The sequence below is a fragment of the Lactuca virosa genome, chromosome 3, assembly GCF_052849685.1.
Source record: "Lactuca virosa cultivar CGN04683 chromosome 3, Lactuca_virosa_CGN04683_v6, whole genome shotgun sequence".
In the NCBI taxonomy this organism is placed as follows: Eukaryota; Viridiplantae; Streptophyta; class Magnoliopsida; order Asterales; family Asteraceae; genus Lactuca; species Lactuca virosa.
Window position 1 is genome coordinate 124,388,772 of NC_136428.1, and position 23,765 is coordinate 124,412,536.

General features: G+C 35.5%; 1 protein-coding gene and 1 pseudogene across 1 annotated transcript; both read right to left on the reverse strand.

The window, feature by feature from the left end:
• Positions 1-10,559: 10,559 nt before the first annotated feature.
• On the reverse strand, positions 10,560-12,824 carry LOC145162592 (mediator of RNA polymerase II transcription subunit 25-like). Its single transcript, XM_079081693.1, has 10 exons — positions 12,717-12,824; positions 12,464-12,634; positions 12,314-12,379; positions 11,789-12,238; positions 11,658-11,711; positions 11,522-11,550; positions 11,347-11,415; positions 10,969-11,062; positions 10,789-10,878; positions 10,560-10,704 (listed from the first exon to the last, which is right to left on the reverse strand). Exons 1-10 carry the CDS (start codon positions 12,810-12,812, stop codon positions 10,681-10,683), a joined length of 1,143 nt encoding a protein of 380 aa, XP_078937819.1. The 5' UTR covers positions 12,813-12,824; the 3' UTR covers positions 10,560-10,680.
• Positions 12,825-14,578: 1,754 nt separating this feature from the next.
• LOC145166510 (putative galacturonosyltransferase-like 3 pseudogene) lies at positions 14,579-16,053 on the reverse strand (annotated as a pseudogene).
• Between the last annotated feature and the right edge of the window lie 7,712 nt (positions 16,054-23,765).

Sequence of the window (23,765 nt, forward strand, 5' to 3'; positions counted from 1 at the left end):
GTCCATAAAAGTTCCAATGTATAAAAGTCGAGAGATTGTCAACTTTATTTTTATGATTATAATGAGCATTAATGGAATATGATAAAATGATTGTTACATTAGAAAAACTAAGATAAAGAGTAGAAACACCATTTGCTAAGTTTACAAACTTGAATAGAATTTTGTTTCACATATCACTTTTAAAATAATGTAGTGCATTACTTAATTGTGTAATGCAACTCACTCCCCATCATTGCCTCGTTGTGCCCACTACCAAGTACTAAAGGCCCCATGAACACTTGTCTCCTTTAGACCCAAGCTTTTACCAAATCATAATTATGGTGTAAATAAATTGAGTAACAAATTTTCGTTTAAGTATAAGTGAATAAATCAATGAACACGAACATATAGATTAACATATTTTCGTGTTCACATAATTCATATAACAAATTATTTTGTTTGTTTGTGTTTGTGAAGAATCTAAGTGCAGATGAATGTATAAACATAAATAAACGAATATTGACCAAAATAAATGAAACTAAATGAGTATATATGAACATAACCGAGCATATATGAACATAACCGAGCATAAATGAACAGTAACATTCAAATGAAGAAGTGTAAAACTTGATTGTTAATGCTTATAGTATGTTGATCTTAGTAATTTAGATTTTGGTTTTTTTTATTTATAAAATCTAAAAGTTGTAAAATCTTGAACCACTCTTAAGCTCTACTTCCATTATCATCAATTGTATATTATTATAATTGTATAATATTATATGTAATACAACATAATAACCTAACATAAAAGAATGAAAACAAACGAACATAAGCGAAGATTAATACATGCTTACGAATGTAAATGAATGAATAAGACCATTGATTGTATTTGTTCGTTTAATTGAACAAACAAAAAATCTTGTTAATGTTCGTTCATCTATTAAATAAACTAACATGAACGATTTTTTTAGAATGCCTAAAACAAATACACCCGTTAATTATACTCATAAATCTACATTTGTTTACCACAAACCTTGAAATCGCAACCTATTGGATAAAACGTATTTTTACAACATACCTGATATCGTTAGGCCAAATGCCTTTCGATTTTGATGTATATTTAATATCTGAATTGAGTTCATTCTTGGTTATAAATTATATTGTGTCATATGCTTAATTTGCAATGTACAAGTCTATTTCCTTTTCACAATTTAGATTATTGTTTAAAAATGTTATTTTAAATTCCATTTTTAGTTCACAGCAAAATTTACTACTTCTTGAAAACAAAATTAAAATAAGAGTAAATTACAATATATATGAAAAACATTCCTACTCCTTTGATAACAACATTAACGTCTTCGATGGTAATTTACAACAGAACCATATATAAAATAACAACAAAGTAAATGTAAAACATTATTTTACATATGTAAATGCATAAGCAAAAGCTTGGTTAATTAAAGATGCTTTACAAGCTTCTTTTCTTGCATTTGTTTAAGCTGGTAATACCCATTCATTGCTCTGTAACAACCACTATCCACCTTTACACTGTGTATCTTGTCATGAAATAGTAAAAGTAAAAATATATTTTTTCAATAAACAAATAGGTCAACATTTAGAGAGATATTGGTAGGTAGATCATACTGGCTTTTCACTTCCTCTAGGGGTAAAATCCTATGGGATAATGACTTAAAGGGTAACATATTATTGGTTTTGTACATATTTAGTCCCTGATTTTTTTTTGTCCACATTTTACCCTTGAACTTGTTGTGTTTAAATTAAATCATTATTACCGGTTGCTTCCAGTTAAGCCGGTCATTTTGTGTTTTACTGGTTTACGTGGCAATTACGTGGCAGTTACCCTCTTCCACTCTCATTTATCAAGAAACCTCATTTACGAACGAAGATCAATTAGGGTTATATTGTCTTTATTCTCATAATTCGTTCTTGATCGGTTCCACATTACTCACACTTCTCTTCTCTCAAAACACCATTCTGATTCAATGGAGGAAAATCAAGCTTTTCCAAAAGTCGATGTACACTATAATGGTACTTTTGTGCCTAATCCGTTAGTGTATTTTGCTCCACAAGTACTACGTCTTAATGAAGATGCAAACGAGTTTGGTTTCTCCGATTTCATCAAATATGTTGAGAAGCTTATCGATTTTCAGTGCAAGCATGTGTATTACTGTATACCTGAAGTGAGATTGAGTGGGGGGCTCCAAACACTACAAAATGAATGTGACTACTCTTAGTTTCTTGAGGTTGCAAATGCTAACAGACATGTGGATGTGTATATTGACCATGATAATGAACCTCTATTTGAGTGGATTCAGAAAGAAGAACCAGACGATGAAGAACTTGTGTATTCAGAAGAAGATGTCGACTCTGTTTTGGCAGATGATGAGAACTGTGAACATGAAGAGGATGAATGTGTTACATTAAGCAAAAGATTCTTCAAAAGAACCTATAATGATAAGTTTTTGAACAAGTTATGTCCAGTAGTTGTTGAAGATGAATATGAAAAAGGCAATGAACTTCCAGCTGTCTACCCTAGGCATGATGCTACTCAGGAATGGAGGAAGATGAAGCCTGAACTAGGTATGAGATTCTCTTCTCCTGAAGAACTTAAGTCATCTCTCAGTAACTATGCAGTTGCACATGGAGTACCTATCAACCAATATCCCTGTGAATCAAGAGCATGTGAATGAAGATCTTGTGAATCAAGTTCCTGTGAATGAAGTACCTATCAACCAATATCCTGTGAATCCAATACCTGTTAACTAAGTGCCTGTGAATCTTGGTGTTAGGGTGCCTAGGAGACTTGGTGTTAGAGCAAGGAAGCCTTCAGAGAGAATCAACAAGGTACAAATCAGGAAGCAGGTTTTCCGAAAGGATGGCAAAGGAGTGACTGAGGACAACCCAGTTACTTTAGATTTAGATTGATTAGGGTTACTTGTTTTCTTTTGCTTTGGAAGTATGTAATAGTACACTATGTATGGTGACTTTCTTTTGTTAATTGGGCCAACTTTTGATGTAATTGACAGTACTACCCTTGCTTGTAACCTAGCAACTTTTTATGGTCTTTAAGTAAATGGAATCGGATATGGTATCCTATGTTAATTGTGTTTTGTCTTTTTCAATCTTTATTGGTATTAATGCATTAGTTTATTAAGAAGGTCATAATGGGAATCATATGTCAGTTGTGTACTGGGAATCATATTCCCTATTTGTTTCTATCAATGTCCTTGTCTTTTGGCTGTTGAAATTGCAGCCAAATTCAATGTAAATTACAATCAAATGTTCACCATGTAACACTTCATTCAGTATGCAAACTCCATTCAATACATTTAATATAAACTATTCAGTACATTCCATATAAACCATTCAATCCCTACATTCAAAATACCACAATTCAATACATCATACAAAACTCTATTCAAACTGTTTTCATATAATATTACAACTGATTTCAACCCTATAACTATGTGCTTTATTCTTCAGCTCTTGAACTTCTTTCTTCAAACATGCAACATCCTCTTTAACTGCTTCAAGTTCTTGTTTTAAATCCGGATTCCCAGTCACATACACTTCTTACCTGGTTTCTTTGAAATCAAATATAAAAATTGTAAGAACCTCAAAATCTTTATTTATTAGAAGGAAAATCAAAAGTACAGAGGGAAATCAAGATCGACATACCAGAGAATTAGGGCAAACTTTGAACTTTTTGTTAGGGTTGTCTTTAGTCTTGGATGTGCATATTCGAACCGGGAGTTGACAATCACATAGCTCCTCTTTCTTTGTGATGGAACCATCTTTGTGATGGAACCAGATGAACTGGGAGTCGACATCTTCTTCTTCGATTTTGGGTATGGGTTCGAATGTTTTTGACTGAAGTTAGGGCTAGGCATCGTATTATAATCAACAGAACTAAGAGATGATCCACGTAGGAGTGTTTTCTTTTAATGAGTGTCCACATAGGTAGCCATGTCAGCAAATATGGAAGCAACCGGTAATAATGATTTAATTTAAACACAACAACAAGTACAAGGGTAAAATGTGGACAAAAAAAAAGTCAGGGACTAAATGTGTACAAAACCAATAATATGTTACCATTTTAAGTCATTATCCCAAATCGTATCTACTTGTATTGCCGATGGCCAACCGTTTCCAAGTTTGTGAAAAAAGAGTAAATGATGTCTACAAATGTTGTGTTTTTCATGATTTTTCTAATTTAATATTATATAGTCTTTAGCCCAAATCAAATGTTGTTCTCTCTTCTTAAGGTCAAAATCAAATCTCATCTAAAACATATGTGTATTCAGGAGTAGTTTAAAAATAAATTAAATTTTCCGTTAAAAAAAAGCATAAAAAATTATGATCCTCATAGATACTTACAGCTTAGAATCTTTACATTCCCTGTAGCCTAGCATAAAAACATAAAACAAGGCTTGAATTGAAAATCTGATCTTATAAAATAAATAAAAGTATATAAACTATCAATCACAAACGAGTAACTAACTATTTGGTTTAAGAAAACACCAAACATTTTAAATGATTACCAAAAATAGATAACAAACGATATGTTTTTATTCCTATGTTTTTATTCATAAAATATTATTAAAAACAATTAAAACATTCCAACTACTTACTTTTTAATAGTATCCTTTTAAAATAATGGTGTTTGATATAAAAATATAGCAATGTCGGGTGGCATATTTTTGAGAGAGAAGACGAGTTTTGTTTACTTTTAATCTTGTTAATTGTTATAAAGACATGTCATCCATCTTGAAATATCACGTTACATTATTTTTTTTTTAAAAAAACTAAACAATTTCAAATATGAAAATGTGTACAACTTTTCGCCTCCTATAATTTTACAAATTCCGCGGCTCTTGTTCGGGACCCACATTAGTTGTCATGTTGTCATTCACCACATTACTAGTTGAAGTCCCTGATAATGTTACCGAATAGTTGCCCATATGAATTCATGCCTCTGGTTATATTTTGGAAATACTATCATGCCTTGATGTTTGTTTGGGGTGCCCACATTAGTTAATACAGTGTTATTTATAACAAGACATTGCATTCCTGTAGTAGGCAGTATCGTTGTTTTAGTTGGAGTTTCTTTGGAGATGATGGAAGTAATGTTGGTGGTTGGAACTTTTTTTGGAGATGGTTGAGGTAGAAGTGGTGGACGGTATGAGTAATAATAAAACCAATAAAATTTGAAAAAATAAAATACAAAACAAGAAGTCCAATTATAAGGGTAAAATTGTCATTTTACGATGACTTAACGGTTATTTTCTAACGTAGTTAGTACTAAAGATCGAATTTGCAAGAAAACAAAACCATGGGGATTGATTGTTCCATTTTTTTGAAACATGGATTGAAAGTGTGACCTTTGCGAACCACATGGACCATTTCTTTAACTTACACCATAAGTTAGGTGTTGTTTGTTTTTTCGAAGCGAAAATTCATGAAGTCTGCGGACCACTTCTGCAATCCTCTGTAGCAGAAGAGGTGGAACAAACGGCTGCCGCTTATAATAAGAAGCATGTTTGTTTTTTAACGTCTGCAGACTGTTGCAGTAAACTGAAATTTAAATAAACTAATTTTATAAATGAAAATAGTTCTCAACGCCGAAATTTTGATAATTCTAGTCTTAAAACATTGAAAGAATACTAAAAAGAACATGTAAAAAAAACAAAAATATAAAACTTTTTTAAAAAAAACTTACAAAAATATAAAAGAAGCTAACATATTTATTCTAGAAAAAAAACTAATTTTAAAAAACATAAAAAAATAAAATAAAATAAAATAAGAAAGTATTGCAAACGATGTCTACAAAGTTCATAAAAAATTACACACATTAAAAAAGATGCAACTGAAATTAAAAATATTATTAACAGAAACGGTAAAAAAGTTTAAAAAAAAGTTTTTTTTTTTTAAATCAAGTTAAACAAATTTGTGGAAACTAAAGAAATTGTATCAAATCCGTAAATAAAAGTTTTAAAAAATCAAAGTTGTAAAAAATAAGTTATACCAAAATTCTATAAAAAACACTTGGAAAAAATGAAAGCTGAAGTGGTTTGAAGAGACAAGTCAAGTGCTGCGCCACGCAACACACGCGCAGAGGTTTTGTAGTCTGAAGTCTTCCAAAAAACAAACTGCTGCGAGAGGGAAAGTGTTGTGCGTGTGCTGCGCCGCACATCAGAAAGTGGTTTGAAGAGGTTTTTTTAAAAAAACAAACAGCACCTTAGTAATAAACTTTCACTTATACGCTGAAAAGTTGAGTCAGAATCTCATACAAATTTCAATGGTCATAACCTGTTAAAAATGAAATTACAGATTTGGTCATAGTATTGGATTTTTGACATGGATGATCCATTTGGTTTGGATTAGTTGCACTAGTGGTCCCTGAGGCTAACTCCTACTTATAGTCGTAATATCCATTTGAAAAGACTAATTTGCTCTCGTTGTTGGAGAAACCCTAAAGTATCACCTTCCTAACATTCACTTCATCTTCTTGTCTCATCCTACCATTGTCGTCCCTACTTATATGTGTAGGAATCAGAATCTTAAGGATGGAATAAGTGGTGGAATCATAAGCTTGCTATCGGAATCATAACCTCGGTGTCAGAATCAAAAGGTTTATATAGGAATCCAAACGTCTGTGTCAGAAATGAAATCGAATTGCTAGAATGAAAATCGAATCATGTTGTTTAAGATAGAGTTGAAGTATCCATCACCGAAACAAGGTTTGAAGAATTTTACTACTTTGCCTATGTCATCTCTATTTTAACCGATCGAAAGGTCATCGTTCAGTATTGAACCCTTCTAAATGATGACGATTTATGTTGGTGATTTTAGTGTCACCGGACATTTTGTGTAATTAGGATTAATATGTGAGTTAAAGGGTTTATGATTTGTACTATATATTATATGTTCGGTGTGTGAAGAGTGCACATATATATATATAAGATCGAACTATAAGCCGATACACAAGATGACGGGGGTCAAGGGCTTGTGCCCGCGCCCCTTGCAGGTCTTAGGGGCAGCGAGGTCCAAGGTGCAGATCCCCTGGTGGGGTCGAGGGGAAAATTGGCAAATCTCGTCAATTTTGGAAACCATCGATCATGCCATTAATTTCGGGATTACTTGAGTAATTTAGAAATGACAACCATAATTGCAACCCTAACTATCATGTATAAATACAATTATTCTCTTTGAGCCGGAGATACCCTTTCTCGTCTCTTATTTTTCTCTGAAGAACTCAAAATTCTTCTAGCAGTTTGGCTTACGTTTATGTGCAAAGATTCATAAGTGTCCATTTGGATTATCCTAGACTGGATTTCTTGTAACCCGTGCATATGGTAGAAATATTAGTTCGGAAAGCAAACCTACACGATCCACATGGAATCAAGATTTCCACCCTAAACCCTTATATATCCTTACAGGTTATGGTCCCTTCGGGATATTGTCTTATTAGATAAGAGTAGGTCAATTCTTCCTGAAATTCTAGTGAGTGACTTTTTTATGGGAGATATTGTATAGTAGGTGCAAACCATATGAGATGGATTGTGGGTGGGCAAGATTTTGTTGAAAAGAGGGAGAATGTTCTTGGTGTATTTTCAGTATCCAAGAGATGAAATTTTGTTCCGATTGGAAACTGTTAATGGTCCACCAAGAATGGGACAATGATGTCTACGTTTATTCAAAGATAAAGTCTGCGATGTTGTTATTGTGGAAATTTTGTGTGATTTGTTGGTAATGTTTGCGACGAGGATATGTATTAAGTTTCCATTGTTTGTGTTTTGTCCTTGTTTTTTTTACCATAAGCAGTGTGGTTTGTTGGTAATGCTTTTGAACATAAAACCAATTAAGCTTCGTTTCATTGGTTGTGTCATTGGATTGCTTGTGTGCTTTGTTGGTAATTAATGATATGGAACTTGAAACATATACATTACTTGTTGTGGCCAAGGTATTATGGTTAGCTAAAATGTTAGAATGATTTTTATTTCTAATAAAAAATGATGCAAGTTAAGAAAATGTATTATGGTTTGGTATTATGTAAATTAGTTGTTGTGTGAAAGTAACAAGTGATGACATAGTTAGAGTATGGAGATTTCAAATTGGTAGTGGTGGTAGGAGTGAGGTAGCATGAGTTGTGTTGTGGTGGTTGTGATGGTGGTGGCCGGAGTGGTGTTGACGTGGTTGAGATGTTGGTGGCAAGAGTAATGAGGTGACAGAAACGGTGTTGTGGTGGTTGTGATGGTGACATTAGGTGTGGTGGTGGTGGGTGGAGGTTATGGTTGTGGTATTAGTGATGACCGCAATTGTTATTTGTAGTGATTAGTAATGATTAGTAGTTCCAGTTAGTAGATATAAGGGCAAATTAGTCATATTTAAAAAAAACTAACAGCCAAGTTGTTCGATCTAACTCCTAAAAGGCCACCAGTGCAACAAATGCAAACCACAAGGTTCAGCCATGTAAAAAATCCAATACTAAAACCAAATATGTGAGTTTAGGCAAACCACAGGGACCAAATGTGTAATTTACACTAGAAAAACTTATATATTTAAGAAGACAAAACTTCAAAAATGGTCCCTATGGTTTTCGAAAATATCAAGTTTTATCCCTAAGTTCAAAAAACCTCACAGATGGTCCCGGTGGTTTCAAAACTTTTAACATTTGGTCCTTCCGGCTCACTCCGTTAGTATTTCACCGTTAAGTAGGGGGCATTTTTGTCATTTCACTACCCAGGGACCATTTATGAGGTTTTCTATTAATTTTTTAAAAAATAATAATAATAAATGAATAAAATTTAATATGCAAAGGGTCCCACCCCATCTCTCTCTCTCTCTCTCTCTCTCTCTCTCTCTCTCTCTCTCTCAAGAACTTACGATTTAAGAAGACATCTTCAGGTCCTTTTCCAGACCCATAAGTGTGTCCAATGTGTGTGGGTGTAATGTTGAAAATCGAATTGTGTTTAAGCCCATAAATCGAGATCTGAAAATCGATCCCCATAAACAAGTTTGTTCTTGTTCTTGAAACAAAAACATGAAGATGAAGGGTCTATTCGTTAGAACGCAGAACATAAAAATTGTTAGAATCCAGATGAAGGTTTTGGCCATAGCTGTCACTCTTGTTCCCGTTTTGGTCCAATTGTAATTACCAGAATCGAATTTTTGAAGATTTACCTTCTGATATTCTTGTTGAAAGGTCTTCAAGGATTTAATCCTTGGTAAGTTGAAGAACCTGTCTTCAATCTCCAATCTCCAGCAATGATTCAAGAACGTCGTCGAACTGAGATTTTGGAAACAAAAAACAGATTGATCGGACTCACCCAATCATCCAACCGCTGGATCCCGCCATTAGAATCAGCTGACGAGGAACATTAGAATCGGCCCACAAAAACAAACCTAGAATCACCGGTACCGACCACCACCACTCTCGCCGGAGAATCAGGATAGCGATAGAACAGATGGTCCCTAACTTTTCTTTACAGTCTCGCTGGGGAAGACAGTCTTGCCACCACACCTGTGAAAACCTATAACTTAGGTAATCTGGAAATGGATAGAATCCCACAAACCCATATCAAATATATTAATCACTCAAATCGATCTTCAAACTTGAAATCAGAAACCTTGTATCAAATCCCTCTCCAAGAAGTCAGACCAGAACATGAAATTAAATGAATCCAACAATGGTGGTGATGACTCCCCTCCAGAAATTGAATCCCCAACTCAAATTGAATCCATAGCATCGCCTCAACAATGGTGCATGTTCTCAGTCTCGGAGGCGACAGAGGAAGACCCGACCAAGATTCCCCGATCCCACAAGGCGTACAAGCTTAAGATGACTAAGATGGAGAATCCCATCAGAGGAAAGGTTGGTGGCAGCTTTTATGGCGGACCAGTTAGCATTAGATTTCCGGTGAGGGCGAGAATGGAGGTTACGTACAACAGTGGAAGAAGTGGAGGCGGTGGCGGAGGAGAGACGAGTGTATTCGTTAAAGCTTAGACATAAGTTGAAACGAGCAAGGAGAGAGAGAGATGGGGTGGGACCTTTGCATATTAAATTTTATTCATTTATTATTATAATTTTTTAAAAAAGTAATAGAAAACCTCATAAATGGTCCCTGGGTAGTGAAATGACAAAAATGCCCCTTATTTAACGGTGAAATGCTAACGGAGTGAGCCGGAAGGACCAAATGTTAAAAGTTTTGAAACCACAGGGACCATCTGTGAGGTTTTTTGAACTTAGGGATTAAACTTGATATTTTCGAAAACCACAGGGACCATTTTTGAAGTTTTGTCATTTAAGAATTTTTGTTTCTTCTTATAATCTTGATTTAAATTTGAAAATTTGAAATCTAGAACTACCATTATTCAAACATTGAAATCTAATAAAAAAAAGATTTTTATGCTAAAGAGTTGTACTCTAAATCCAAACTAGTTTAAAGCATCCAATATTGGCACTAAAAGCGACATAACATATCTTCGACCAAAATATGAACATGCATGAGATTGCTATAGCAACAACAGCTACTTCAAAAGAGTTTAACACTGCACAATATGAACAACATACAACTCTACCAGACTACCACTGCACAAACATTTTGTTTTAAATCTTTCACTTTACAAAAGTCATACTTTGTGTCCCTTTCCAAGAATCTAATTGCATTTTCCCTCCTCCTACTTTTCATATTTCACCATTTCCTATTTCACACAAAAACAAATATTCCACTTGTGTCAAACTATATATCTACAAATAGAATAGTATATTTATATTTACTTAATTACCTGAGGTAAAACCATTCCTACCAATCGAGTTATTCTATCAGCTGTTACACACAACAACAACGTCTGTGATGGTAACTTAATCACCATACACTGCATAAATAAATAAAAAATATAAAACTTATATAAACACATACAATTAAATATAAGCAAAAATTTTGATTTTAATTTGAGATGACTTACGAGCTTCTTCTCTTGTAATCGTCCAAGAAAGGTGGAACGCTCATTCATTCCTCGGAAAACAATATAATCTACCTTTCCAGTGAATTTCCTGCAACTATTTTTGAGAAAATTACATTTTGGTCCCTGTGGTTTGATTTTATTTCCCGTTTCGTCCCTATCAGACATAAAATGACTAAACTTCCCATATAAGATTATTTTTAGAAAATTATAAACAAAAAAAAGTAAAAGAAACAATATGACAAGGACAATTTAGTCATTTTGTATGGTCAGGGTTATAATTGAAAAAAATCACATAACCACAGGGATCAAAAATGCAATTTTGTCAAAATATTTATGGACCAGAATAAGTAGATCAATTTATAAGGTTAGATCATATACTTGTTTTTCATTTCTTCTTCAGGTATAAGCGTATCTATTTGCATTGTCAATGGCCAATCTTTTGCAATCCTGAGAGAATGTGTAAATAATATCAACAGATGAAAACAATATTTATGTTTTTCATTATTCTTTTAATTTAATTTTATACTTCAACTAATTGAAGCAAATTACTTACAGCTCAGAAGTTTTGGGATTCCTGTATCCCTGCCATAAAAATTAAAAAAAAATTAAAAAAAAAAAAAAACCACAAGGCTTCAATTGTAATTTTGATCTTATAAAATAAAGGACAGGTGGCATGTTCTGAAACATACTTGTAATTTGGTAATAAAGACAGAGTTCCCTTGTCTTTCAACAGTTAAGTCTCCCTGAATCACACAACATTTTATATTTTTTATTCCAACTAATTAACTAATTTTAATTACATTAAAAATGAAAATTTTACCTCCCATAGTTTTGCATATAACCTCGATGAATCTGATTGAAGTGCACTTGACGTTTGTTGTGTGGGACCCATAGTAGTTGCCACGCTGTCATTTACCTCAGTAGAATCCATTCCAGCTGTAGGCATTGTTGTACTTGAAGTCCCTGGTAATGTTGCTGACTCAGCTTCCCCAGATGACGTGGGGTTTCCATTCAGGGGCTTTTTCGTAATTGTAACACTAACAACAGGATTTGAATTTTGCAGATTATCATTCGTTGATGTAGTTTGAGGTGGCCCTGAAACTGGAGCAACATCTGTTTCTGTAGGGGTTTGATTCGAGGGCAAATTTGTAATTTCTGGTTGAGTTAAAGCATCACGAGCCTCCATAAAACTTTCTGAAATAAGAACTAGATCATTTGGATTCTTCATAATATCAATAGTAGGATCGGTTTCTGAAGGGTTCCTTTTTGCCTGAAAAATCAAGGGCAATTTAGTAAATAAAACAAGAAAGTTAATAAGGACAAGAGGGGATTAATTAGTAATTACTGCATTGTAGATTGCTCTAAGTTTTGGAAGCTGTCTTGGACATATAACTGATAGGGAAACTAAACACTGCAACAAAAGAGATCAAACAAATATGAAATATGAGCAGAGTAAACCCATTAATTACTAAAATGCCACTGAGAGTGATAGCACCTTTTTGAAACATTTAGCAACTGTTTCAGCATCAGATAAAGGGTCATCTGATTGCATCTCAATATAATCTGGTGGTATGTAAATTGGTGTAGGAAGTGGATATGGATTACTTGCAGCAACAAGGATACAATGCCTTTGATGATTTTGAATCCCATGTAAAGAAGGAAACATCTGTTCATCATAAATATGAAATTAAGCCATATGAAGCAATAAAGATGTTGACTCGAAAGTCAAACAAAAATGCATATTATACCATTAGCACTTCAGCAAGTCCTTCTGCAATTGCAGCATCACAAAAACCACCACCACTGAAGTTCATAGCTGATAACCATTCCAGAAACATGTTCATGTTTTTTGTCCAGCCACTTCTTTGTATCAAGCAAGCTGCTCAATTACATAAAGCAAACTTGAGGAATGAGATATATACATATACATAGATATAAATAAAGTCTATGATATTCAAAAAGGAAAGATACATAATTACATACCACTGTAAGATCCATGAGCATTGAAATTTACAAGAGCCATTTCAACAGTAGGACTATCTGGATTCTGAATATGAGGAGGAAAAGGATATAAGAATCAAAATTTGAACACAATGGAGATTATAGATTGCGTATGAGCAATGAAGGCTTACCTTATCTTCATCACCACATAAAGACCTGCATGAACAAATAAAAATTAGGGAAAAACTGTCAACAACCTGATATTGAACCAATAAACCAATGCAAAATCAGATACGAACTAAATAACCAATTCTAAGTTAAATAGATTCGGTGATGATAGAATTGTAGATTATGTAGCCAAGAAGCTTCGTCACGATTGTAATTATTAACACCAAAACCAAAAGGTGATTTAATTTCGATGATAAATGTATGTATTTAGAACTTAGATTTCACATAATTTGAATCGTAGACTGGATAAAGTACCTGATAATTTTCTCGAGATAATCGGGGACAATGGTGCGCCAGTGAGGACCCAAAGCGGCAGTGCCTTCAACCACCACGACGAGTTGCTTTGTCTCCGTCATCGGTTGGTGGATTCGCTTACATACACAGCCTCAACAACCAATTAAGCACACTCCGATACGGATAAACTATATCTTCCCAACTAAAACGTAAAAGGACGAAATGATTGGCAATTTTTACACAAAAATTGTCGAGTGCTTCGAGTTCGATACTTACTGATTTCGTCTCTGAAGTGACTCATTTCGCGAAAAGTTCCATTTTTTCTTCTCAACTTAGAATTCAGGTTTGGAAGGTGGTTTGATTTTCTGTTGAAAACCGAAGGAAGATGGACGCGAAGGGGGTTTTGTCATGCAATTGCAAGGTGACGGTAGCCATGGTTATAAAACTGTTTTCATAATAGTTGCTTCAAAGTCCGTACAATGGATCAGGCCAAGCCCAACTATTCGGCCCAATATCACGCAATTATGCAAATGCAAGTTTATGGATAAGGATTCACATAATCTAAATTCTAAAATATAAATTTCAACAAATTCTCAATTTAAATATTTATAGAAAAAAAAAGTTTTCATCAAAAAGTAATCGTAATTCGGCTTTAAAAAGTTGTTTTTAGAAATAAAAATTCTAGTTTATGAATTGTTATGATAGAAATCGTATTTATGACTTATTGTGATAAATAACAAGTAGAGAATCTTAAAAAAGTTGTATATCATAAAAATAGACAATTTTAACAAGTCCATTAAGTAGAAATTAATATATTGTAATTTTATGGTTAAAGAAATAGTTTTATGCTGAAAAAAAAAATCAATAATCGTTCTATGAAATAAAATATGGATGATATTCGATTTATCATGATACCAAAGGTAAATCAATGAATCATACGTATGTAAAAAAAAATCATATAACATGTGTGTTTTACGGCACGTGAACATAATTTATTCAATGATGATAACCCTCTCACTGTCCAATCTTTCACCTCCATTAGTTATAGCCTTCCTTAGGTCGGCTTGTGGACCATTGACCATTGATTTTAATAACAAATTTATTCATTTGTCCATTAAGAAATCATTTTATACATGCAAGAATTAATATTTTACGAGAAGTGCCACTTATTGCAAGACCTAAAGATTATCCAAAACATTTTTGATGGTATGGTTAACGTGTAAAACATACATTAAAAAGTTTGTTTAACAATATTTTTACATTTTTTGATTTAATAATAAGGTACCCCACTCCTTTATCCCAATCTACCACCGACGCAGTTTCCACCAGATACGAACCCACAAAATGCGACAGAATTACAACACCTACACTCAATTTTCATCATTTTTCAGCATTAAATTCACATGTCCGAAATCAACGACCCATGTTTAACGAGATCATAAGGAGCCCACAATCCATCCAGTGGACACGCCCGCTTCGAATCCAACCTTAGCCACGGCTTCCCTTTTCCACTCCAGTGAAGCAAACTCACCGGACCCGGATGTAAATCCCGACACAACCCTTCCACGTTATCTCCGCCGAGTCCGTGTTGATTCCAACGGTGCTCCACCGCCCCCACATCTCCGGCGAATACAAGCAGAAACGGTGGTAGCGAACCCAATTCATAAATTCGATACTTTTTTTGTATCTCCATCCATCTCTCCAGTTTTTCAGTTATCTTAAACCTCCTCCATTTCATCATATCAATCACCATTACGCCGGTGTTGAAATAGCACGGATTTGCAAGACGGTTTTTGAATGCACCGGAGAAATATGGGTTTGACCAGAATTTAGTCGTGAAGTAGTGGGTGAAGTTTGCGTGGCAGTATTCCGGTGCTCCGAGTACGTGGGTGTTGAGGTTTATTTCCCAGAGCTTCACAACATCGTCTACGACGATGACGTCGGAGTCGAAGTAGATAACACGGTGGACGGTGTCAGGGAGGAGGTTGGCGAGGTAGACGCGGGCGTAATTGAGTGGTTGATCAAGTGCGCGGCGGATGGAGATGGAGATTTTGTTTTTAACTAGTTCAGTGTTGAAGTGATGGAGGTGGAAGTTGAGGTAAGGAAATGTGGTTGTGATAGTGTGGTGGAGGGAGGAGGAGAGGCGGTGGGTGGTGAGGAAGTGGAAGACGGTGTTTTCCGGACAAGTTAAGTGTTGGATGATAGAGAAGACTCCGGCGATTGAACCACGGAGGTAGGTTGCGTCGAGGGTCATTGCTATGTGAATTATATCGTCGTTGCATTCTTCCCCATTTCTAAACGCCGGTGCTTCTTGAAATTCCGGGAGGCGGAGGGCGGTGATGATGGTGATGAGGAGGACGAGGGTGATGGTGATGGTTTGGAGGTGGGGTTTTTTTTGTGTCATTGTGGTGATTTGATTTCGACAATCTGTGGGATAATGATCATAATATTATTGGGGATAAGAAGCGGAGGGTATAAATGGTAGTTAAAAAAGATGTGGGCCAAATGTGACTCTTAAGATAGTACAGGGATAGAGAATGAATAAAGTGCCAGACTGGAATATAATTTGGTCTTTTGTGTCCCCGTGATTAATGTGGGGATGAAGAGCAGGGATCTTGTGTTATTAGGTCCTAGGATAGGTTTTGATGTGGCTTTTTCCGATTAGGATTGTGAATTCTATGGCGGTGTAGAGAAATTATCGACATCATTAGTCTAAGGGAATTTTCACCACCAAATCACTGAAAAAAGTGTTGCCTTGCCACCTATATGTTATGTCATATTCACTATCTCTTCACCATCAAACTACTTGGACATGGACATGGTAATCACTCCACAAATATTCTTCTTATTTATGTAATCAATGAAAAAAAGAAATGGTCAATAAACGGTTACCCAATCAAATTTTGTGACTTCAGCACCACTCCAACTCACTCTACAGCCAACCCATCAGCCTTTGGGATTGCCACATAGGAAACCAACACGGTTTAGTGTTGCCACATAGGAAACCAACGCGTGGGTTAGTGTCAAACCAACACGGTTTAGTGTTGCCACATAGGAAACCAACGCGTGGGTTAGTGTCCATACCGAATAGAGGTGTACAAACATCAATTTTAAACGAAATCAATTTTTAAATAAGGTTGTGGGTGTCCATTTTTTACCGTCGGTATGTCTATGTGACATCTTTTACCGACGGTGAACACCGCCCCCTTCCTTTTGTTCTACTGGCGGTGAAAATTCACCAACGGCAAAAATGAAATTTGTGTGGGTTTTGTTGGCGACAATCTAAACTAGCACACCCTCATATCTTTTAGAAATGACAAAAATTTCAAATGTCTTGTGTACCTATCAACTTACGTGTCTATCGGTAAAAAAGAGAGGACACCTTACAACCTAATTGGTATGCATTTTAACCGGTTATTTTTGATCATTTGGATTTAACTTAATCGTTATATATATATATATATATATATATATATATATATATATATATATATATATATATATATATATATATATAGAGAGAGAGAGAGAGAGGTATATCTAGGGCCGTTGAATATTTGAATAAAACTGAATTGTCTAATTGAACAATTTAGATTGAACTATTTGGTTCAGATATTTAGATTTTTGAATTGGTTTTCAACAAAACCAAATTATTATTTTGGATTTCGTGATTGGTTTTGGTTTATAAATAAAAATCTAATAGTCCAAAAGAAAAACGAATAACAATTTATTATTTATTAAATTTTAACATATATTTATAATTATTTATAAATTTACTAATTATTTTTTCAAATAGATCTAAAAAGTTTCACCTAATAGAAAACCTTAATATACGTTTTCTCTAAAATAAATTTATCTATAAAATATTAAACAATAATAATTTTTTTAGTTAGTTGTTTATAAATTTTTTTAGTTAGTTGTTTATAATTTTTTTAGTTAGTTGTTTATAAATTTTAAACCACAACTAAATAATCTGTTTTTGTTTCTTTTATAAAACTGGCTAATATTTTAATTATATGTTGTTTTAAAATGTTTCGGTTTTAAAAAAACTGAATTATAAAAACCGATCCAATCGAATAGTAATTTGGTTGGATCGAATTAGATTTGAATTTTGTTTGAACTATTCAGATTTATGTTTCGAAAACCAAAATTAATTTGGATTCACTTGATTGGATTGGATTGAACCGATCCATCCAAATGAACCCCCTAGTTATATCCAGTTTTGGTTTTTGTTAAATTGGTTTTTTTTAAATTTGTTTTCGTTTTAAACTATAAAAAAATATGTATTTTTTTAAAAAATTTAATTACACCAATATATTACTTGTAATGCATAATACTAACATTGTTGGAGCTTAGAAGCACATGAAAAAATGTAACATCCCAACCGTCAGGTATTATTAATTTTTCCATTTAGACTTCATGTCTAAGGTCTACTCGACGAGTTGGCGCTTGACTCGTCGAGTAGCAGCGGGCCAGGATACGTTAATTAATGAGTGACTCGTCGAGTCGGCATGAGGGACTCGACGAGTAGGAGCTGGCAGTGGAAACCCTAATTTTCAGGGTTTTGCACCCTATATATTGGACCATTAGCGCCTCCCACTGTCCTCTATCACCCTCTTGAGACCCAGAAACCCTAATTTCCGTGAGTGAGAGCTTGGTGAGTGTTTTGGAGCTTTGGGAAGTGACTTTTGTGAAGGAAATTTGTAGATCAAGAGGCTAGCATCAAGATTTATGTGTGGATCCAGATTCTACTTCAGTTTGGGCATGTTTTGGAGGTAACCAGCTGTTACCTTAACCTCTTTTTCTTCTAGAATCATTCATATGTGGAAACTAGGGCTTTCTTTAGTTATTCATGAAGGGATTTTGGTATGGGAGCTAGATCTGAAGTTGAAACTTCAGATCTGAACCTCTTTTGAGTCCTAAGTCCATAAAGTTTCCAGCTCTTGCAAGGTTGAGACTCTCCTATGGTGTAAAGCTCCATTAGAAGCTTAGATTGGTCATTTAGAGCCTTTAGGGCCTTGCATGCGTGTAAAGTTTGCAACTTTACGTGATAAACATGCCTTAGAAGCTTGGATCTGTAATCTGGAACCTTGGCATGGCTTGAAAACTGTCTACATGGATGAAGGTCTGCAAGGACTCGGCGAGTTGCATAGTCAACTCGGCGAGTCATATGAAGATGGTCATGAACTCGTCGAGTTGATGAAAAAACTCGGCGAGTCCGTTGAAGATTGCCTTGAACTCGGCGAGTCATTCGAAGACTCGGCGAGTCGGCTAGGGTTTCTCCCAATTCTTGGACACGTATGAACTCGACGAGTTAAAGGGGAACTCGACGAGCCAATCAAGGATTTCACGACTTCTCGAGTTTAGGAAGGACTCGACGAGTCGGTGAACTGCACTCGACGAGTCGAGTCAACATGGACTGTTGACTTTGACTGTGGACTTTGACTTTGACCAAGAGTTGACCAGTTGACTTCTGAGGGTATTCTGGTAATTTGGAGATTTATGAAAAAGGGTTTTATGGTAACTATAGGTGGTGGAGTTCGTGTTGGTGATCCGGGAGTTGAGCTTTCTAGTTTCAGACGACAGTTGCAAGATGAGTTATCCTCACTATACTAAGGGGTCTAAGGCACCAAGGCCGGCCCATTGGATATGTTATCCTAACAGTGTTAGATGTTGAGTATAAGTTAGTGTTGCATGCTAGTAGTGATGCCAGTTAGGTAGACCTGTAGGACTACCTGTGATGTTATATGATTATTGCATGCTCAGTGGTTATGTGGTATGTTATATGTTATGTGGGATGGGTTGAGGTTGTACTGCTCCGTGCGGTAGCCAACAGACCTTAGGAGCATTCCAGTTACGGGCTAAAGGGAGACTCGTACTGTGGGCTCGGGAACATTCCAGTTACGGGCTAAAGGGAGACTCGTACTGTGGGCTTGGGAGCATTCCAGTTACGGGCTAAAGGGAGACTCGTACTGTGGGCTCAGGGGTAATCCAGTCTGTAAAGCTGGGGACTCATTACATGTTTTTCAGTTTGTTATTGATGAACCAATGAATCGAGTAATGAATTAATCAGAGTATGAATTCAAGTAAGAATATGAGATTTGAACACACGATGTAAATATGATCTTGTTATGCTCTATTATGCTTTCGAATTCTTTACAGAGAATAGTAGACAAGTCTGTAAAAGTTCTTATCTAACTCTAGTAAATAACCCTATTTATAGGGAACTGAAAGCATACAAAAAATATACTAAGGCATTGACTCTAAAGCTTCGAATAAAAGCGCCCTAGTAAAATACATTACAAAATATTCGAAGAGTCCAAAACATACTTCGACTAATTACAACAATTCGACCCTTACAATCTCCCCCTTTGTAATCATAGTCGAAGTCTTCAATTTGTAAGAAGTGTGATGGAATACAGTAATACTCTTCGAATCTCCGTGTACCAGGAGATAATCTTCTTCAGCTCTTTCTTGTCGCCTTCATTGTTCTTCTTGCAATGATTCATACGAACAATCAAGTTCGTATATTGAGATGTTGAATATCTCTCGACTTCACTTGCTTGGAATAAGAACCGTTTAGACTTTCCAGCTTTGTCTTTTCCTGCGAAGACAATTCCAAAAGGCTTCAGGCAAATTTCACCATCAGCATACTTCTTCAATTCAACCTGATTCTTCGTAGGAGCTATCGGAGCTTTAATTTCCATTCCTTTGGCAGTAGCTAATTCAACATCTGTTAGTGCCAAACACTCATAATAGTTTTCGATAAAAATCTTGATGTGAGCTACTCCAAGCTTGAATTCATCTGGTTCTGTGTTTTGAAGGTATGAGAATGATTTGTCTTTCAAAAGTAATGCAAATTGTATAAGATCATACAAGTTCATTAATGGAAAATCTGTAACAGTGAATTCGTATATATTTCCATTTGCCCTGGCAACCACATACTTAACATTTTGGACTGTGTTTTCGAAAACCACATCCTTTTTCATACTTATGACCTTCTTGATTTTTATTGAAGACCAAACTTCCTCAGGGGCTTTTCCAAGAACAGCATGAAAACGAATTTTCATGTGTGTACCTTCATCTTTATTTTTAAAATTCCCTTCTGCTTTGAACTGAGGCATGATAAACATCATTTCGTTTATGGGAAAATCCAACTGGCCTGCATCAGTATTTGTGACCAAATAACTCTGCTTTGGTTTCTTCTCAAATGAATACATGTGATTGAATGCAACCTTGGCCTCGATTGTTTCGTAGTTATAGTGTTTAGTTGGATCCCCTTTATCCATTCCCTTCGGATCATTTGCTCGCTGAGCCATAATGCTTTGAACTATTCTGAGCTTTTCGATTTCAGCATCAACTTCAGCCTTCTTTTCTTCTTTTGATTTTTCCACAACAATCGATTTCCCTTTATCTTTCAATGCTTGATTGTCAGTTGTCTCTTTTGGTTTTGAACCACTCCCACCAGTCTCCGAAGATTTACCAATCACAATTCCTTTCAAAATTGGTCTTGCAATTGGCATTGTTGTTACGACTGTTGAAGTCACCTGTTCAGCAGAAACAATTATTGGTTTTGTTGTAAGGATTTTCGAAGAAAAGACTTTTCCCATAACTTTCGCATCTTCTCCACTAATCTTCGACTCACTAGTTTTTCTTTCTCCCCCTTGCACCCCTGTGAAAACAGGTGGGGCATTTGTGGCTGGAAGAAGACTTGATATGTGAAAGAGAAGAGCAAGTTGCTTGTTGAGAATGGCTTCGAATTGAATAAACTTCTGAGATAAAAATTCAGAAGTAATCAATGGAGAAGAAACCGGCTTATCAGAAATTTCTTTTAACTCTTTAAGCAACTTAAGCACTTCGTCAAAGCTTGCACTTTCGGATGTTGAAAGTTGAGTAATTTGAGGACTCAAATTTTCATACAACTAAACAAATCGAGTGACTGCGTCACAAATGATATCAACCTTTTGATGCAATGATGCATAGTCATGTTGAACAGTTGCTATTTCTCTTTTCATATCTTCACGAAGTTCGTGAATTTGCAAGTTGACATCCTCTCGAACTTTCTTTACATCTTGAATAAAAAGAACATGACGTTCCTTTGCAACATTCTTCAATTCTTTCAGATTACCAGCAAACTTCGAACTATGAGAATTGATCCGAATTTCATTATTTTGATCATTATGATCAATCTTCTCCAAGACTCGAGATTCAGAATCTTTAAGCATCCCCGATACTTTACTTATGATTCTGGATTCAAACACCTTCAGCAATGAATCAACTTCAACACTTGAAACAGACGAACCAACCCCTAGATCTGCTTGAGATTGAATGACTGAACCAACCCCTAAAATGCTTCATGGTCATCAGCATGTGATCTGGAAACTGCTCTTCTTCTTCATGAAACTCCAAGTCGTCAAACATACCACCAAACCCCTCATTATCAGGCTCTGTCTCCATACAAACAGTTTCTTGAATAGGTGAAGTTGTTTTGGGTGGCTCAGTAGATTGAGAAGAAAAAATATACGTAAAGGGTTGATCAAGAATGTGTTCGAATGTTGGGGAATTTGTTGTTGAAGTAAGAGGATTAGAAGATAACGGTAAAGAAACAGTACTTGCAAAAGGAGCAGAAGTAGATGGACCTGTAGCTTCATTCTTCGAACCTGCTTCACCCATATTGACATTTGCATCCGTATCAGATATGTGTGCAGGGATGCCTGAAGTTCGAACCTCCTCAGGAACTGATTTGGCAATCGAATCTTCGGGTGGTTTGACAACCGTCTTCTCAGGAGTGAAACTTTCGGTGATAATAGTAAACTCTGGAGTTTCAGGAACTCTTTCACTATCATCATCTGTTGACTCAGTAGAGATTACAAGTTTTCGAGTCTTCTTCTTCTTTTTCTTTGACAAATGCTTTGCCATGTCTTCAGCCCTTCGTTTCTTGGACACCGGTGAAACAGGTGCAGGCACTTCTCTAATTAGAATCCCTTGATGAATTATTTGAGGTTTTCGAACCACTTTGTGCGTTGGAGACTTGGACTTCATTTTAATTCTTCGAAACATGCCAGTCTTCGAAGGAAGGACTACATGTTCTCGTGTTTCTTCAATAATGGGCTCAATTACTTGAGTCTCAGCAACAGTCACTTCAACTGTTTCAGGCTTCTTCTTTGGAGATTTCGAAGATTTGGACTCAGTTTCATGCTTTCTCGACTTCTTGGTTTTCTTATCATCTCCTCCTAGTAAAACACCAGTTTTAATTGAAGAATCAATTGTCGTCAAATAGGCTACCAATACCGGGTTCGAAGAATCAACTCTTTTAAGCATCGCATCTGGAATACGAGCAACTGTAGGAAAAACATCAGCATTATCTGTAACCTCCTTCGGATAGTGGTAAGATTGAAAAACTGATTTGTCTTCATCAGTGGGTACCAAAATCCCTTATTGTAAAAGTGTTGCAGAATCAAACTCCAGTATCTTGCACACGAAATACCATGAATAGCATTCGTGTGTTCTACACCCTTTTGAAATTCCTTCCACAACTGTGTAGAATAATCTACTTGAAGATCATAGTAGATTCCAGCAACCATGGCATAAACCTCCATTCTTCCTTTATCAAGGCCAGCTGATCTCCCAGTCAAACAGCGTAGAAAAATACCAAATAAGAAATTCCAGATTCGTGGAAGACCAGATTTCTTAAAATCACTAATCTTGGACAATGGTGGCTGATATCCAATCTCATTAAACATATGAACGATTTGTGGAAAAGTAAATGAAACATATGGAGGCAAATTCGGAATATCAAGAATTTGGCAAAATACTTTCTTGGTTAGCCTGACCTTTTGTCGTTCACCAGATGAAAAGTAATCGTATCAGTTGCTTTGTTATATGTCGCAGTTGATCCTGCTTGAGAAAGCCAGGACAATGGAACAGAGAAAGAGTTGAACATCGCTTTGGCCAAAACCGAGTTCTTCAAAGCAACTATGAGCATCTTTAATTCTTTCGGGTACTGAGAAACGTCACCCTCCAAGTAGTAGTTTGTTGCTTGAATCTTCATTATTGGTAACGAAGAAGCATCTTCAGTGGTATGAGAATCAACATGAGCAGAAGTCGCCATTGTTAGGGTTTGAAGATGATGATGAACAGAGAATTATGGGAAATTTGCTTTTTGATCACGTAAACTGACAATGAACCCCTGGAATTCCCTTTTATATGTAACCCTTAAATTTGAATTTGAAGCGGGATATGTATTTAATGATATTCGACGTGGCACCTTGAAAACCGGACCATTACTGCGTAAAAGTAGTCATGCGTCAAAAAGTAGCTGTCACATCGCCTTGAGAAACGGACAGAATACCATACGTCATTTATAAACAGCTTGTCTTGTAATCCCCAAGAAA